General features: G+C 31.7%; 2 protein-coding genes across 2 annotated transcripts; one reads left to right on the plus strand and one right to left on the minus strand.

The window, feature by feature from the left end:
- The first annotated feature begins 1,086 nt into the window (after positions 1–1,086).
- On the plus strand, positions 1,087–1,530 carry LOC130500131 (uncharacterized). Its single transcript, XM_056994856.1, has 2 exons — positions 1,087–1,167; positions 1,276–1,530. The coding sequence occupies exons 1-2, from the start codon at positions 1,087–1,089 to the stop codon at positions 1,528–1,530; spliced, it is 336 nt and encodes a 111-aa protein (XP_056850836.1).
- Positions 1,531–5,222: 3,692 nt separating this feature from the next.
- Positions 5,223–6,115, minus strand: LOC108829927 (uncharacterized). The gene is made up of 2 exons (XM_018603527.2): positions 5,759–6,115; positions 5,223–5,393 (listed from the first exon to the last, which is right to left on the minus strand). The coding sequence occupies exons 1-2, from the start codon at positions 6,072–6,074 to the stop codon at positions 5,377–5,379; spliced, it is 333 nt and encodes a 110-aa protein (XP_018459029.2). The 5' UTR covers positions 6,075–6,115; the 3' UTR covers positions 5,223–5,376.
- Positions 6,116–19,933: the final 13,818 nt, after the last annotated feature.

The raw sequence follows: 19,933 nt of genomic DNA on the forward strand, positions 1-19,933 counted from the left end.
CTTTTAGAAACACAAAATATTTATAAGAGCACAATCAAATCAAAGTTAACTATAATAAATAGAAAATTAAAAAAATAAACTATGTAAACTAAATATAATGTAAAACTGAAATAAAAACCTTATCAAACTACAAAATGTTTATAAGAACACAATTAAACAAAAATTAACTAAAGTAAATAGAAAACTAAAAATAAATCCTTAATAAAGTTAACAATGACTTTAGTTTTAGAATTTTAGTATATTGTATATTGCTAATATGCACATTGGTTATGGATTCGGTTTAGTTTGGTTCGGTTCGATGTGGTTCGGATCGGATTCGGTTGGTTCGGGTTGAGAAAATCTTAAACCTAACTGTTTGATAATAGACTTTGGTTCGGTTCTAATCGGTTTCGGTTCGGTTCGATCGGTTCGGTTCGGTTTTTTCCCACCCCTAGTAGCTATTATATGATGTTGTAGTTGTTCCTCTGCATGGATATTGCATTCCCTGCAAATCAGGCTTGACGTTCCATCCAGATTTCTAACCAACTTTACCTGAGTTTGGCTGTTTCTTCTCATTTATGATTTCTAGTTTCTGAGAGATATAATAGATTATCTATAGATAAAGATTTCTATCCAACTCAAAATTTTCAATTTCGTTTTTTTCTTAGAAGTAATAGTCCAAGTTGGTCTTTAACCCTTTTGTAATCTCTTAGGGGAAATTTCATAACTACACATTGTGTGGTACCACAATTCAACAATACCACCAATAGAGGGATATTTTCACAAATACACTTTTTATTAATGTGTAAAAAACAAAACTAACCTTACCTTATCTCCAATTCGTCTCTCTCTCCGCTGGATCCATCGTCTCTCTCTCCGTTGATCGACTCTCCGGCGGCGAAATCCGATCACGTTCTTGTACGGCGGCGGTTTCGATCTTCCACCGTATGCTCCTCTCTTGGAATGTCGTCTGTGACGAATTGCTCTATGAACTGTACTGTCTCCTCGTAACGCTCTGCTATCTTCGTACTGGTCTCTGTTTAATTTCGTATTGGAGAGAGAGAGAGAGGGAGAGATCTCGCAGAGAAAGAAGAAGAAGAAGAGGAGATGGATGCGAAGATTAAAGATGGAGTCTTGAGGATGATTGTCTCGACAACAAGTGTACTCGCTTTCTCCCTCCTAACACAGGTTCGAATCCTTCCTCTCACTCAAAAAGATCACACCTTTTTTGCATTAGGATCCATTAAATGCTTAGTTTGTTTATATATAAATCTGGGAGATACAATATGGATGAAGGACCATCCATTTGTGGTGAAAGGTCGTAAGCGTTTAGGAGATAGTACACAACGAAAAGGTGATGGAAGTGTTTGCGTTTCATTCAACTTGCCAGGTGTTTGTGGTGTTGATATACTGGTGATGCCTAATCAGAATGAAGTCAAGTTATACGCTGAGAACAAGGAGGTGTATGAGCATGATGAGAGCTGCCGTATCTTCATGGGAGCTGTCAAATGTGCTTACTTTTGCTCATGGAGTCCCACTATTGAGCCATGACATCGCTTGGGATGCTGAGTTTGGTGTTCTCACGGTCCTCATCACCTTTGCCAAAATCCTCATCACCCTTGCCAAAAATACGCTATTTGGTCTGATCCGTCTTTCAATATATCTATGTATCTTCGATGGATTATTTGTGCTTGCAAAGAAAAAATTTATAATGGTTGATAACAATACTCGTGTGTGTTTATAAAGGTTTATAAAACCAATCATATGGATACTTAAAACAGTTTTGTATATCAACCATTTATAAGATCTTATTATACAGGTTTCACCTTCATCCAAAACCAGATTTGATAGCTGGAACCCATGCCTTGGGGATAGCAAAGAAGCAAATGCCCCACGTGGTGTTGTAATAGAGTCTCTGAAACTTCACCTGGATGATAGTTGTTTCGATAATTTATAAGTATTTATAATTTTTATAGCTAATTTATAAATCTTTATAAACTAAGTTATAAACTCTTATAAATTGGTTAATGAATCCGGATAAATGACTTATAAGGTTTTATAAATCATTTAGTTGTTTCTTTTAAATTTAAATTACCCAAGAGATCATATGTGCAGTTCTAAGCTACTTTTATTTGAAATCAAACTCGTTTACAGTTAGTTTCACAATACATATGTCAAGTTCTATGTCTGATGTATAAGAGTTGTATAGGTTTATAAGAGGTTTTATAAGTGTTGTATAGGTTTATAAATAAACTAAAATAGTCTATAACCATTTAGAAAGTCTTATAAAATAATTTATAATGGTTTGTATAATAATTTATAAGGGTATGTAAATAATGTATACGGATTTATAAAAATAATTTATAAAGTTTATACACCATTATAAAAGATTATAAAATGATTTATAAGGGTATTTAAAATTTCTGAATCGGTAGAGCCTTACTTGCTGTCCACATGTACCTCAGAATCTGCCACGTATCATCATCTCTTTATAAAGCTTTATAAAGGCTTTCTAAATATATTATTAAAGTATAGTTCATTTATAAGAGTTTATAAAATCAGCCTATAAGGCTTTATAAGGATTATAAATAATTTATAAATGTTTATAAACCATTTATGAAGATTTAGAATCATTTATAAACCTTTATCAATAGTTTATATATATATATATATATATAAATATTTATATAAGTATTTATAAAGGCTTATAAAACCATTTATAAAACATTTATAATTTTTATAAGGGTATGTAAAATTTCTGAAGCGGTGAAACCTTGCTTGCTGTCTACATGTGCCTCAAAATCTGCCACGTATCATTATCTCTTTACAAAAACTTATAAGGGTTTGTAAAATTATTTGTAAAAGTATATAAATCATTAATAAACGCATATAAAACAAGTTATAAAATCCATAAACCATTTATAAATGTTTATAAAAAAGTTATGAAAGTTTATAACTAATTTATAAGGGGTATGTATACTATTAATAATGGTTTATAAAAGCTTTATGAAAGCTTATATTCAATTTATAATGGGTATTTTGGGTATTTAAGAATTGTATAGGTTTATAAATCAACTAAAGAATCTATAACCATTTAGAAAGCCTTATAAAATAATTTATAATGGTTTGTATAATAATTTATTAATAATTTATAAAAATAATTTATAAAGTTTATACACCCTTATAAAGGATTATTAAACAATTTATAAGGGTATGTAAAATTTCTGAAGCGGTGGAGCCTTACTTGTTGTCCTCATGTGCCTCAGAATCTGCCACGTATCATCATCTCTTTACAAAGCATGCACGTGTTCTTTAGATTTATAAGAATATTTAAAGTTATTTTTAAGGATTTATAAATTCATTTATAAAGATTTGTAGAATATCAAAAGGTAATTATTTTATAAAGTCTTATAACGTTTTATAGAGGCTTATAAATCATTTTTAAGAAATAATTGTCTGCTCTCCATAGTACTCGAGCTAATTCTGAACTTAAACCTTCATGTTTTGGAAAATTTCAGGAGCACAAGCTCTTCAACGTCAGTAGCATAAGCACTTAGCATCTTTCATCATCACCAAAAAAGTTATCCCATCCAAAACTATTATTGATGTGTCACAAACAACCACCTGAAGCTTTTCCTTCTCTGTAAAAATCCTGTCTCTGAAATTATGCCTTTCTTTATTGGGTTTATATTTGAATTGCTATGTTTTGTAATTTACTCAAGACCTTGTGTTGCTGTTCTCTCATTCCTCTTAAAATCATTTGCTCAAACAATTGGTGTGCAACAAAGCCAGCAACTTCAAGTGACTTTTGAATGAACTCTTCCACATCTAAAATGAATATAGGCTCTACTTTTGGAGAAATCCAAACACAAGTTCCTGAGAAATACTTGATTCAGTGAATAGAATCTGTGAGCTACCACTTCTAAGCAACACAAAATCCACTTCGTCTATGGCTTGGCTCCAAAATAAAATTTGGTACCTCTTTTAGAACTACCCTAATCAACTCTTTGTAAGATATATATTTAGGAATAACACTAATTGAACATTCTCTTTCTTTATCAACAGTGAAATCCCAATGAATTATATCCCAATATATATTCAAACATCAAAACTTATAAAAATAGTATGTTTTTCTATAATATGAAATTTATAAGGATTTATAAATATCACAGAGTAAAATTTTAATTTCAATATCAACACTTTCGTCAACATCACATAAATATATCATGTTTGAAAATTTTCAAGCTGAAATTAATTAAACAAATCATTTTCTGAAAAATAAAAGTAGAAGAGAGAAATCACGTTCTTCGATGCTTCATTCTCAAATTATCTTGACACCTTCGCTAATCTTCTTCCTCTGTTCGCTGGATCACGTCTACATCTCGCCAAGTTCGCCAGAGATAGCAAGTTTAGTGGTAATTTCGTTTGGAGCAACTCCCAATTTGATCGCGGGACAAAGATTTGGAGAAAAAAGAAATATAAATTAGTATGAGTAAAAATATATTCAACACAAAAATACTCAAAGCTTGAAGGATCAACAAGATACATCAAAAGACGATAATACATAACACTATGTTCCTCATCGACAATATTTATAAGGTTTTAAAAATTTGAGATTTTTAAAACCTCATGAGAAAAGCTTCGTCTTCCTTCCCAGAAACTGATCGATTATTAGAAATCAAGCTAAAATTACAGAATGTGACGAAATCACCATATATTATCCTCTCACATTTGTTACGCGTTCGTGGTAAGAGATCGTCTTGTTCTGTCCGTTTGAGATTGAAGTCTTTGTCAAATCTCACCGGACGTCGGCGTCATCAAATCTCGCCGGAAAACTTGTCTGCATCGTCGAATCTTGCTGGAGAACTCGTCGGAATCGTTGAATCTCGCCGGATTTGATCACCGAAGATAATTTGATAGATTGTTATTGGTGAATCTGAAATTTGAAGAAATCGTGGGAGAAAGACACTATGTTTATGTTTGATCAATTATGGATATAATAGTATTTTACCTATTAAAATTTTAAGGTAAAATTGGTTAGTGTAAACATGAAAAGTGGTACCTTGAAAGTGGTATTAGTGGCAATTTCCTAATCTCTTAACACGTTTAGAGTATATAGACTTAGGGAGTGTTATCATTAATGGTCAAAAATATATAACACATGTCACATTCTTAAAACATAAAAACGTAAAAGAATGATATACTGATTCTAGTCAGTTATTGACCACCGAATTGAATAGATATAAGGTTTTTAACTTGTTTATTGGCCATGAATATAATTTACAAGCATTCAACGAGATCATAAATGGCATACGACCACGCTCAAATGTTACATAAATAGTACCCATAGGCTATAGTTTCAGACACATCGATTCCTTATTCATCATCAAGAACGACTCATGGAGCCGTAAGACCTGCAAGCCCAAACGCAAATTGATGAAAAATACTATGTAAGAAAATCAATAAAAGAAGAATTTCAATCTAAAACTAATTATTTCTGGAAAAGATTTCTCAAAAATATATATATTGAACGTTGTAAAACATTTTCAGTTTTCATAAAATAAACATCAAATATAACAAAATTTTCTCTTCATCTCCGTTGATGTCCACGGTTAATTAACAAAAACAAGTCGTAAACAATCAAAGATAACGGAGAAGCCGTTTCTTAAAGAAAAAAAGAAAACACAACGCAAATAAATAATCGAGACCAAAAAAATAAAAAAAAATTAACGATGCAGAGTGCAGATTACTAGCTGTGATTGATCATATACAAACTTACTTCCACATTTGGTACCGCGGGCTACTGGTCGACCGCATTGACGAATGACCCCAACAGCGTAGCTTACATCATTGGCATTGACGAGAGCCGCAAGCTGCGGGGTTATAATAGAGCAAACGCACCACATAGGAGTCCTCCTTATTCTAAGACAACATTCAGCTGTTGGAGACTGCCTCAAGATCAGCCTCTTGCACGCGTTCACTAACACTCGACGTTGTGCATGGCAGTAGCTCTCTGCAGCCACCATATTGAGGGTAAAATTTAAAATCAATACGATTAGGATCAGTGACATCAAAATAGCTCTCTTTTTCTCCATTTTCCTAAGTGACCTTTTGAAGTTTATATTATTTCAGAAAAACATCCCTATTTATAAAGACAGAGTTCACAAAATACCGTAGGTTCGTTAAATATTTACAATTCTGACTTATCATTTAGAATTTCACTGTGTGCAACATTAAAAAGTCGTGAGGATAATAATGGGCTACTAGCGATGGAAAATATGTGGTGTTCTTTGATTATCATATAAACTAGATGTCGGTGCTACTCGACGAAATTAATATGAGACATCATGTCTGACAAACATGCTTTTTTACAATATTTACCCAAAGTTCCAAATGGTTGAATCAATTGAATGGACTACAGCATCTTTAAAAAATTTAGTCTCTTCTCACATCTTCATCCTTTGGAGAAAGAAACTGTCTAGTGTTTTCGAATCCAACTATGTTAAGAACTGATTCCGGTTTGTGACCGGATTATATCCTTTTTGTGCTAGTTCTTTTTGTTGGAACTCATTTTTGATGAGATGGTTTTAGATCATTTTCGGTAAGTTTCCGGACGAAGACGTTTGTTGGTATAACCGAATATTTGACAAAAATAGTGTATTAGTATGTTAAAAATGGAGTTCATCTGAATGAAAAATTGAGTAATAAAATGTGTGACTTAAATATACACATTGGATATTGAGTTTTAATTTGGATTTAAATATGTTAGATAGACTTATGTTTAATAACTTATGGTTTAAATCATATTCATGTTATCCTTTATATATCTTTAAACATAAAATGTAAATCCATAGAAAAATAAATTAGTTTTGATTGGTCAAAAATATTAATATATTTGCTAGTAAGTTACGGTCAAGAGGTCAATGAAAATATGTTTTTTCATAAAGATAATTGATGTGGCTTAATGCTCCATAATACCACTTACTTTTGACTTGGTAGAACCATAACATAATGGTTTGTCATTATTGTGTGACTTATGATTCTCACTCTTTTGTTTCTATATAAAGGTGCTTGCCATTATACAAAAGAGATATATGATGTACAAGATCAATATGCTCCCACTTGAATATTTATTTTATTTTAGTTTGTATCTCAGAGTACAACATAAAACTAGTTTCGTCAGATTTCTGATAAAGTGACGCAAATTCAGAAGATTGTTTGCAGTTGTATTCTGGGACTCATTACGTTAACGAACCGTCGCAGTACGGAACATATTTTGAGCTAAGGAAAGAGATAATATTTTGTCTCTGCAGTTGTATCATCTTCTTTTTACTATTTGGTATAATTTTATCATTTTTATTCCTTACAATATTCAGTAATCCGTAGTTTATAAAATACAATTTTATCAGTCTTAACTAAAAGTATTCGTTTATTATTTTGCACTAACCAAACTGATTATTGTAAAAGTTTTTTTTTTAAGAACAGGTTGATCATATTTCTAAAAAGGCGTTGAAAATTGGATCGGCTCCTATAATCCTCGGTCTCAGCGTTAAAATATGTGTTCTTGAATTTACGTTTTTAGTTTCTGCTGGAACTGCTGAATTATTTTGTTTCGGCTTAGTTTATTTCAAAAGATATTCGTCTTATTAGTTATCTAGCTTGACGGTAAACTGAAACTGCTATATTATTGATCTTCTTGTTTGGTTAAATCTGGTTATAACCTTTGGCTGATTTAATCATCAAGCGTTAGTTTGTCTTGCATTCATATTATCATATTGGCTGTGATCTGTGATGTGCATTAAATTAAATTAGTTATGATTTTTTTTTTATTCGGCAAACTATTTACTTTGCGTATTTGTTTTGCATTCAGCTTAGGGTCAAAATTTTCTAACTTTTCGGTACAAGATTGAATGGATCTATCATATTAAAAAGTAAAGTACAAATAAATACTTATCCTGACTTTTTCTTATTATTTACAATGAATTGCCACTACCTTCTACACTGCCGTTTCATTTATCTATCAAAAATCAACATTATCGATTTTTTTTATCCAAACCGTATCTATCTTATTGTAAATCTATTATTCCTAAACCGAGTGACCAAAATTAATTTCCTTCTCCCCATCAATCTTCATTTGACCTTCCCTGCAAAATGAAAACTAAATATATAAATATTTAACCACGTAACTTATAGCTGTCAGTATTATTATAATTGATTCATGTAACTTATCTTTCTTTCTAAACGATAATTTCATGTATGTATTATTATTTTTACTCTCTAATTTTGTATAATCAATTGTATGTTTTGTCACATAGCTGTTTTAACAATTCTCTAATATAGATAAAATAGTATTATTATATATTTATAACGTATTTAGGTTACAATAACAAGAGATATTATAACTAGAATAATTTGTTATTATGTGCTCACAAAATCAATATATAAGATAATATAGTTATAATATAGTTATAAAAAAGTTTTCTACTTTTCCGCTAAAAAATAACCATATAAAAAAATATAATACAAAGTCAAATTTCATATACCAACTTAAATTATGATTTTTTAATTTCATATTAGATTTTTAAATATAAATATGTGATTATGTATATGATAGTACATATAAAATACTATTAATTATATGTTTACTCTGTTTTTAAAGGAAAAAATAGATTGTGAGTTAGAGATGGGTGTTCGGATATCCAATCGGTTCTGTTTAGGTTTGTTTTGGTTTCAGGTTTCTAAGGTCAAAGATTTTAGTCATATTTGGATATTTCTAAATTTTGGTTCGGATTCGATTCGGATCTCTCGGGTTTTTTCTGGTTCGGCTAACCCATTTAAATTATTTTAAAATTTATTATATACTTTAAATTTCTCAAGTATATAAACAAAATAATATATTACATATAAATTTGAATAACATATGTTAGAGTACCTGAACTTAACATATAAATTGGTTTGATTTAAATATTTGGATAGATAATCAATAGTTATTTTAAGTATATTTGGTGTTTTGAGTATACATTAAATATTATAGATATTTACATTTCACTATTTATATATTATATAAATTTTTTTTTAAAAACAGTATTATTACCTTATTTAGTTTAGTCAAATATAAAAAAATCAAGAGTTCAATTTTCAAAAAAAAATATATCATAAAATTAATAATAATTCATAGAAAACTAATACAAAAAATTAAAATTTTGAAACATGGATAAAAGTAAGAAGAAAAAGTAATGGCTTATGTTATTAATAAAAATTGGAAATCCATTATATCAGTTTTAAGATATACAAAATAGACTAATCTAATTACCTAAAAACATTGTTTTATCTAAAATAATCATAAAATAAAATTTAAATTTTATACCAATATTTAAAATCAAAATAATAATTTAAAGTTGATTTATATCAAAAATTGATTCAAAATATGCATATATTCAAAAAAAAATATTTTTTCTAAAATATTTCTAACAACCATTATTAAAAATGTTTTCAATATATATAAGAAAAATACAACAAAAAGATTAATTTCATATACCAAATTAAATTATAGTTTTTATATTTCACATTAAACTTTAAGAATATAATATATGTGATTATTTATAAAATGATATATAAAATACTATTAATTATATGATTATTTATATGATGGACCAGTACAATTAATTATATGACGATATATATGATACATAATAGTGACTAGGGCTGGGCGCTTAGGTATCCACGTTTAGGATCTCTTTGGATTTCGGATTTCCGGGGTCAAAAATTTCAGCCCCATTCATATATTTCTAAATTTCAGTTCAAATTATGACTAGGGCTGGGCATTAAGGTATCCATTCGGGTTCGTTTCGGATCTATTTGGGTTTTGGGTTTCCGGGGTTAAAAATTTCAGCTCCATTCAGATATTTCTAAATTTCAGTTCGAATTATATTCGGATCTTTGCGAGTTCAGTTCGTGTTCGAATAACCCATTTAAATTATTTTTTTAACAATTCATTATATATTTTGATTTTCTTAAAATCTATAAATAATATAATATATTGTATATAAATCTGAATAACATATGTCTAAATACCTAAACTTAGCATATAAATTGGTTTGGCTTAAATTTTGGATCAAAAATCAAAAATTATTTTAAATATTTTTTGGTGTTTTGAGTGTATTTCTACTATGTTAGATATTTATATTTGACTATTTTTATATATTTTCAAGTATTTAAACCAACCTAAAAGTATCATATATATTCTGGATATTTTTATATACATTAAAACTAAAAATAATTAATATATATACGTATATAAATCCTTTTTGGATACATTTTGATATCCAAAATACTTCGATTCGAATTAGTTATGGTTTCGGTTCTCTAAATATCAAAATTTTGAATAATTTAGATATTTAATCAATTTTGGTTCGGGTTTTGTATTACTCTTTCGGATCGTGATCGGTTCGATTCTTCAAATTTGAATTTTTTATCCAGTTTTGATATTGTATTTTTAATATATACACCCGCACGGGCGTGCGGGTCAAAATCTAGTTTTGTATTAAATATTCTAGCTCATAAATGTGATTAGAATAAAACTTTTTTAGTCTCAGTGCATGCTAATGCTTTGACTTGGTTAAGATAATTATGTGCTTTGAGTATCAAGAATGTCTAACGTTTTGTTTTCCTGTTTCAGATTTTTTTTTTGGAACAACTTAATTTAATTATTAAATACTTGATCATAGGAAAAATGAGTCAAGTTTCAAAAATATGGTGAAACCATATTTATAAATAACATTTTGATCTTTTGAGATCAAGTTGTATGGATGGAAATAGATTTAGTGAGTCGACGTTCCAAATAAAATTTGGGACAGGTCTGCCACGTATAAATCATTTTTCATAAGAAATAAAATGTTTGTTGATATTTATCAAAACATTTGTACTTCGTCAATGCTTAAATGCACCTTTTAAAAAAGTTGACCATACAAAACCAATGAAAATTTTCAGACTAACATGACTGAAACTGACATGTGTATTGTAATTTCTAGAGTCAATATGTTTGAGAATAACAATAGAAAATTGTGGTTTTGATGGTACAAATAATATCATATAATGATATGTATATTTGCTATAAAGCAAAAATATATTTGAAAAAAAAATTAAAACATATACAAGCTGGATTTTGTAAATCAACTTGAGAGAACTATGAAAATAGTTGTATCTAAAATGTGAATTTCCGAAAATGAAATACATTCTAAAGAAAATTGTAACAATTTTTGAAATTGTTTTTATTATTCATTTAAATCTAAAGGAGTTGTAGATTAACTTTCTAAACTCTTAAGAGATGTTAAATGTAAATGTGCATAGTTTTGAGCTATCTCAAGAAATGTGGAGGAAACTTTGCTTACCATATAAAGTCATTGGCAAGAGGTCAAATGAAATTAGTGATAATTATCAAACTATGATTTAAAAAAAAAGCTAGCATCATACACTAAGTTTTGTGTATAATGGTTAATTGTATCTTGGAAAAAAAGATGACAAAAATCATTAGAAAATTGATCTCGACTAATCTTAAGAGTTCAACAATGACTGGTTCAAGTCTGAAAAATTGCTACCAACTCATCATGCAGTGAATTTTTCGTTTGTACTCTCAAAATTCTTTAGTTGAGTCTTGTTAAGTCTAGTCTAAGAAGTCAAGTCTATCGAGTCGTCTAGTGTCTTGGAACTCGTTTTTGACGAGATGGTTTTAGACTATTTTCGGTAAGTTTCCGGACAAAGACATTCGTCGGTATAACCGAATGTTTGACAAACACTATGAAATAGTGTATTCATATATCAAAAACGGAGCTCATTTGAATTTGAATGAGAAATGGAGTAATAAAATGTGTGACTTAAATGTACACATTGGATATTGGGTTTGAATTTGGATTTAAATATGTTAGATAGACTTATGTCTAATAACTTATGGTTTAAATTATATTCATGTTATCTTTTATATGTGTTTAAATATAAAAATGTAAACCCATAGCAAAAAAAATTAGCTTTGATTGGTCAAAGATATTAATATATTTGCTAGTAAGTTACGGTCAAGAGGTCAATGAAAATATGTTTTTTCATAAAGATAATTGATGTGCCTTAATGCTCCATAACACCACTTACGTTTGACTTTTGTAGAACCATAATGTAATGGTTTGTCAGAATTATGTGATTTTTGACTCTCATTCTTTTGTTTCTGTATAAAGGTGCTTGCCATTATAGAAAAGAAATATATGATGTACAAGATCAAATATGCTCCCACTTGAATATTTATTTTATTTTAGTTTGTGTCTGAGAGTACAAAACAAAACTAGTTTCGACAGATTTCTGATAGAGTGACGCAAATTCAGAAGATTGTTTGCAATTGTATCCTGAGACTAATTACGTTAACTACGAGACGTATTTTGAGTTAAAGAAAGATATAATATCTCGCTTCTGCAATTATATCATCTTTTTCCTACTCTTTGGTATAATTTTATCATTTTTATTCTTTACAGTACTCAGTAATCCGTAGTTTATAAAATACGGTTCTATCACTTTTTTGTTTCGGCATCCGACTAGTTTGGTTTAAAGTATGATAATTCAGTTCATCTTTCTATTTATTTATAAATCCACCTTTTGCAATGCTTCATTTATCTTTCTGATCTACTTCGCAATTGATTCCAGTTTGTGACTGGAGTACAGTAGAACCTCAACTCAGGTGCTGTTCGTTTGCTCACTTGGATGATCCATCTGGGTGAAGATGCAAGTTGATGTTCGTTTTGTACATTAAAATATTACATCCAAATGGATCATCCAACTGCATTTATGAACACTCACCTCAAATTTTCATCGAAATGAAAGTGAATCTTCACGGAGCATCTAGGTGAAGGTGAGTTTTCAACCAAAAATTTGATAAATTTTTTGTCAAAAAAAAAACTAATAATCACTATAAAATAATAATTTTGTCAATGGGTCTTACTAATGTATAATAAGTAAATAAAATTTGATAAATAATAAGAAAATAACTTTTCATGACGTCCTATATAAGATATATATATTGTATGTTCCCACTAATAACCTAATGAGAGATTAGAACTTGGAAAAGCAAATGGAATAACTGAAAGAGAATTAAGGCTATGGATGCAGATGATGGTTTGTCAACTGAAATGCTTTCAGCAACTTCAAAGGAATTTTCTGAAAAGCCCTAAGACAAAGAAAAAATGATCTAGAAAAAAAAATCTGATTTTTTGTGGCTGAAAGAAAAGGATATGAATTTGAAAAATTTTCACAATTTCACAAAAAAAAAGTAGAGTATGAAATCCACTCTCACAGTTGATGGATAACTCAAAAAATATTATGGAAGATGAAAAGGGACTGGTAGTCACTGCTACTGGTTATCTCAAAACAATTTTTAAATCATCATACCCAAACAAGATAGACGATTCTTTGGGAAATATATCTATGACGATCACATATGTGATAAATTAGGAAATCAGCTCTAGTTACAGAATGGAAGGTCAAGATTGCACTCTTTGTAATGCACCCTTGAAAGGCTCCTGAACCAATGGAACGAGCGCCTTATTTTATCAGAAATTTTGGGACATAGTGAAAGGAGATTTGATTCGTATGGCCAATGAATTCTTAGTTGATGGTATCATTACTCAATGATTGAATGACACAAACATTTGTCCCATTTCGAAAAAGAGAAACCTATTGACATGACTCAATTTTGACCAACCAGTTTGTGCAATCTGAGCTATAGAATAGTCTCTAAGGTCTTATGCCAGAGACTGGAGAAAGTTTTACCGGAGCAATCTTAGAAATCCAATTAGCCTTTGTTGCAGGTCGACATATCGCATATAATTTAATGATCACTTAGAAGATGTTACATGCCTTAAGAACAAAACAATGTGGAAGACGCAAGTGAATTTCTATCAAAACTGATATGAACAAAGCATATGAACATATGGAGCGGATTTTTATACACAAATTTATGGAAAAAATGGGATCTTCAGCAACTTCGATCACGTAGATTATGCTATGTCTTTCTTCTGTTAAGTATAAAGTTCTCATAAATGGCCAACCTAGAGGAAACATTATCCCAGAGAGAGGTTTAAGTAAAGCAGATCCTTTTTCTCCTTTTGATTTATAACATAGGCATGGAAACGCTCGTTGGCCTTCTAAATCATGCAGAGAATTAGGGAAATATAATGGGGATGCGCGTATAACGCACTAGCCTCATAGTGTCTCACTTCTTAATTTCTGATGATAGCCTTTTCCTCTTTAAGGCGGAGTGAAACACCCTAACCCGGAAATCTTCTTAAAAGCCTCGAAAAATTCTAAGTGAAAATCTAAGAAATTTTCCAACAATAAACTCCAACAAATGTTTAAAATTTATTAATAAATCCGAGCAAAATACTGTAGAGTAATAGTATAAGATTCATAAAAATGCCAAATAAAACCCAAGTTTATAAGGAAAGAAAACCCGCGCCGATGGTCTTCATCGTCCCACGCTCCGGTCGATCAACTACTCATGACCTGCATCGCAAAAGGAGGCATGAGCATACAAAAGTATCAGTGAGGACGCTCAATACCGCCCACTACATCCCAATAATCAGAAACTCAATCAATACTAACATCCTAACCTTCAATTCTATCAATCATGTACTTAGCTAGTTCTGACATTTCTCATTAACCTTAACCTTTCCTTAACCTTCCTTAACCTTCCTTAACCTTTCGACCCGAAGGCCCATAAACCTGCGGCTGTATCCAACCTGCGGCCGAAGCCGTACCTGCGGCCATAGCCAGCATGTGACCCGTCGGTCCATTACGGCCTGTAGCCAAACCTTCGACCCGAAGGTTCATAACATTCCCTTAATCGTTTTCCTTAATTAAATCAATTCAATTATCCAATCCTTAAACACATTATAGTTTCCTGACCTAGGTTCTCAAGATCAAATGTTCATTTCTCACATAAACATCCCAACATGACTCAATTATCCATCTATTAAATCTAGCATGCATTTCATAAGAACACCAAGAACGAACTTTCCATATACAATTACTATCATACTTTTCCTAAGAACATGATGAACGAACTTTCCTTAAACAATTCTATCAAACATTTCCCTATGAACACGATGAACAAACTTTCCATAAACGAATTCTATCCAAGCATAAACACGATCAAACTGAATTGAACAGACAAAACAATTATTATCGGACTGCCACGAATCACATCCTCACCTGGATTGATCTTAATAGATCGAAGACTCTGAACCTAGCTGCGTTTTCCGGAGAAGAATCATGTGATCCTCCTTGCTAGATCCTCCTTTCCCAAACTCTCTCTCTAGGACTGCGTTTTGCTCTGGACTCTCTCTAAGACTTGCTTTTTGAGTTGTGTCTAGAATAAGAGGGGGAGGATCCTTTTTATACTACTCTTGGACTTGCTCACCAAGCCGGTATTTTAATGATGTTTCCGTATTTGGCTTGGTCAAACCTTGCCCACGAAGTCCTACCAAATCTATAAAAGTCTTTCCTTAATCGACTCCCGCAGACCCGACCTTCCTTTCAGCGTGTCCCGCTAAGGATAGCTAATCAAACTTGCCTTATTTAGAACCTGCATTCCTAAATGTCCGAACCTTCCTTAGTTGGCTCTACGGTCGGTCGACCACTTCCTTAGACTTTGGTCGTTCTATGGTCAGTTTAACCCGGTTTATTCTAAGTTATCGATGCTTTAATAGTAAGAAATTCTTTAAATACTTAGAGAAAAATGAAGTTCTTATTCACTCATAACGAAAAAAAGTTCCAACACTTACAAAGAAACTTAGAATAATTTTCGCCTTCTTACAAAGAAACCTCTTTCGAAGACTACAGATTTTGTAATTAAAAATACTCCGAGAGCGGGTCGTTACACGGAGCCCCGTGAATGTGATGAGGTTATGAAAGAAATAAAAGTATATGGAAAAGCATCATGACAATGTATTAACTTTGAGAAGTCATTGCTTTTTTGGCAAAAGAGTAACGGAAAATATAAAGCAAGAAATCAAATCCACTTTTGTTATTGATAATGAAGGAGAAATGAGAACTTATTTGAGGATTCAAGAGGATATACTTTCCTAAAAGACAGATTTGACCATAGAATCAATGGATGGTCTGCTCGATGGCTAACAAAATGTGGGAAGGAGATTCTTATAAAGGCTATAACTTTTTCTCCTCCCATTGGAGATTTGAGAAAACAATCTGGAATGCACTGGGATAAGTGGTTGAAATTGTGCTATCTTAAATAAGAAGGGGGTATTGGATTCAGATTAACTCATAAACTTCATCTAGCATTATTGGCAAAACATCTGCGGAGATTGATACAACTCTCAGATTCTCGTCTTATGAAACTTTCACATGGCTGGTATCATCCACTATGCAAGAATTTTTGTGCTCCACCAGCTGAGAGTCCTTACGTCTGAACGAGTTTGATGGCAGCTAGAACTTTATTGACCGTTGGTATCAGAAAAAGGTACATTTGGGCTTTCGAGTATAGGAAGATCCTCGGATCCCTATGATCTCTGCTAGACCAGCTCGATCTTCCTCACTAGTGGTTCATCCATGTATGACAGTTAGTGACTTAATCCATGGTACGCCAAAAGTATGGAATTTAGAGATGCTTGAAAATTTAGTTGCTCACGATGATATACCGCTTATTTGCAGTTTTGTTATAAGTCAATTCAATAAAGATGAAAAATATAATTTGAGCTATATAAAAAAATTGGGATGTATACAATTAAATTAGGATATTGGGTTTCAAGGAATATTTTTTGTCATGAACCTGGAGTAATGGTATCAGAGTCCAGTATCACAAAGCTTCAAGCCTTTGCTTAGAATATTAATGCTCCACAAAAAACTGTGTCATCTAATATGGCAGATGGTTTTTAAATGCATAGCAGTCACTAGGAACTTAGTAAGTCGCCATATGTGATGTTATAATCATGTCCTGGATGTTGAGAAACTGATAAATCAGCTAATCATGCGATCTTTGAATGTTCACCTACCTTACATACTTGGGCTCTCGCTTCGACACCTTCGTGTCATGGCGTATTTCCAATATCAAGTGTGTATTTTAATTTGGATTATTTTTTCTTGTTTTGTAGATGGATCATGGACATCGGATTCACAGTAAGTGGATATAGATGGGCTTGGCTAGATTATTCTGGAAATGAATAACTCATATGGATAAGAAACAAAGAGAGACACTTGTCACCTTTGCATTCAGAATTGAATGAACTAATTTGATCGATGGAGAATATGCTCGACATATCAGCATTTTTGGATACACTGCAAGGATGTCATTTCAGTGATTCAGAATCTAACAGCATGGCCAAGTTTTTCATTCCTCAACATGATGTCATTGACATGTTGTTTTGGATTAGTATCAGTCCTCCTAGGAAATAATTCTCTTTGTTTCTTGACAGACCCAACAGTCTAGGCACCTTATTATCCAACTGTTTGACATAAGTGCTCAAAGCTTTGAACTTCCCATTCAAATCATTATACATCGAGTCCATCCTTTAAAGTCTACAGTCATCTTCTGTTGGCTTGTCAAGATCTGTTTCAGCAAGGATTGCATCTTGTCTTCTTTAGTTGACGCATGAGGTGTCTAATAAGTAGATGTATCATAGTTCCTTATGAAATTGCTGCTACCGTGAAAAGGCTTTTGGTATTGAAGTTTTTGAGTGTAACCAAAAAGAGTTATGTCCTTGTGAAGCCATTCCTCTAACCATTCCCATTGAAGTTCCTGTCAAACTGTTTATTTCCAAACCTTTATCCCTGAAAACAAGTACCATTTACGAAGTTTACATTCTCTTCTTCAGCTTCTTAACATGGTTCAAAGGTCTCAATCTCTATTGTAAACAGAACTTGCATCTTACCCAGAAGGAGATTGGATTCCACCTCAGCCACATGATTTATCTTGTTCCGATCTGACCTTTTTCCTATCAAGATCTGCGTTTTTGGTACTATTGGTGGATGTCAAATTCTCACTACACCTATTACTTCCTCAAGACTACAATTTTTGAAGTTTCCTTCACTCATAGCATCCAGATCCATCTGATATCTCTAAACTAAATATCTGAAGAAAACTCCCAACAGATGAACCTCATTGAAGCCATGAGGTGGAAAGTCTTCAGATAGGGTCTAAATCTCACCCAAGAAGACTTGAAAGCTTCATAAAAAAATCATCGAGAATAGCATATTTAGTATTACCCCAGCATATCAAAGATCATGGCTGCAACTGTTTAAGCAAGTAAGCTGCATCCCCAGATAGAGAGTGAGAAAACAACCTGTAGAAAATGTACTCTTCTGAGACTGCATTCAGCTTGATGCTCGATGCTAGATCCTCAAACTTGTAAATGTGATCCATTGGATGGTCATTAGACCATCTCCAATGGTTTACTCTATTTTCTACTCTAAAATAGAGTAACTCTATAATAGAGTTTGAGTTTACTCTAATGGTACTCTATTTTAGAGTAAGAAATAAAATGATGAACAAAAAAAATGAAAAGTTACTCAATATTTGGAATAAACCTATTTTAACTATATTATAGAGTAAGAAATAAAGTACCATTGGAGCACTTTTACTCTAAACTCTTTTTTAAAGAAAAATAGAGTAGGGTTGGAGATGCCTTTAAGGAGACCATGAAAATGGTGCTAACCCACTAAAGCGTAGTAAAATGGGTTGACCTCAAAGTAGTCCCTCTAAAATGAAGGAAGGCGGATTGCATACGTGTTGGCATAGAACTGACCAGGCATGTTGTAGTCACTAATTGTCCTCTCAGTATTCTCAGCAGCAAGGATTTCATCAGGGATTACAGCCCCTTGTGTACTAATATTTTGGCCACCTCTGTTGCGCTCTTGACCCTCAATAGTCCCCATTATCATCAGCCACTAAAACCAGCACACCAACCATCTGTTTCTGTCCACGAAGGGTGTCGATCGATGCTATTGTTGTGGCGGTCGATACTAGATGTTTGTGGTTTATTTTGTGTGTTCTAACTCAAACAGTTCCTATGGCAATAAGAAAAAATAAGTAAAAGAGAAAGAACAAGTAACCAGAAAATAAAAGTATAAACTAAACTCTAAAAAAGTTTTTTATGACAATAAGAAAGAGTTCCTGGCAACAGCGTCATAAATTTTTATGCTCGAATTATCTCTTTAAGCTATTATGCAATTTCAGAGGTGCAATGCAATACTTAGTGTTCGAATCCACAGAGACTATAAGATCGCACAATAAACTTTTTCAAATTAAGCTAAATGATAGTGAATGTAATGCTGTAAATGACACTTAAAAGAAAGATGTTTGTAAGTTTCAGATATGAGAGGCGCTAGACTTAGAGAAACTCGCAGGTAAATCAAATTGCATACTTGATAGATTGTTAGGATTTAATTAAGAACCGTTCCAGAACTCAAAGCAAAAAATTATAATCGACCAAATCGTTGCAAAGACTATATATGTCTATATCCTAGAATTTTAAATCTCTTTGCCAATTAAAATGTTTCAGACAAGCAATAAGAACATGTTTGATTAGATCAACCAAATGTCTTTGTGCATAGGTATTTAGCTCATCTAAAATCAGTCCATGTAATTAATCATGTTGTCTCATCTATCAAATATCCTAGAATCTAGATTAAATGTGATCAATAAAGAACTAGTTTTAAGAACAACTCAGCTGAAAAACTAATGGATTAACTTAACAATTCAATCCAGTCTAACAATTCATTCATTAACCTTTGAAAAACCGTAAATCTAACAATTAAATTACTTAGAGAGGATCAATAAAACACAAATCAATATCAGAATAAATTGCGTAATTATAATAATAGAGTAAGAAAAGTAGTTCAAAATTTTCTCAAAACAGGTATGAGTTCAGATCTCTCTCTCTCTCTCTCTCTCTCTCTCTCTCTC

This window comes from Raphanus sativus, chromosome 9 (genome assembly GCF_000801105.2).
Source record: "Raphanus sativus cultivar WK10039 chromosome 9, ASM80110v3, whole genome shotgun sequence".
NCBI classification, from domain to species: domain Eukaryota; kingdom Viridiplantae; phylum Streptophyta; class Magnoliopsida; order Brassicales; family Brassicaceae; genus Raphanus; species Raphanus sativus.

Coding starts and splice junctions, on each gene's coding strand:
- LOC130500131 (XM_056994856.1), top strand. CDS start 1,087: ATGGATGCGAAGATTAAAGATGGAGTCTTGAGGATGATTGTCTCGACA. Junction 1,168..1,275: donor CTTTCTCCCTCCTAACACAG/GTTCGAATCCTT, acceptor ATATGGATGAAG/GACCATCCATTTGTGGTGAA.
- LOC108829927 (XM_018603527.2), bottom strand. CDS start 6,074: ATGGAGAAAAAGAGAGCTATTTTGATGTCACTGATCCTAATCGTATTG.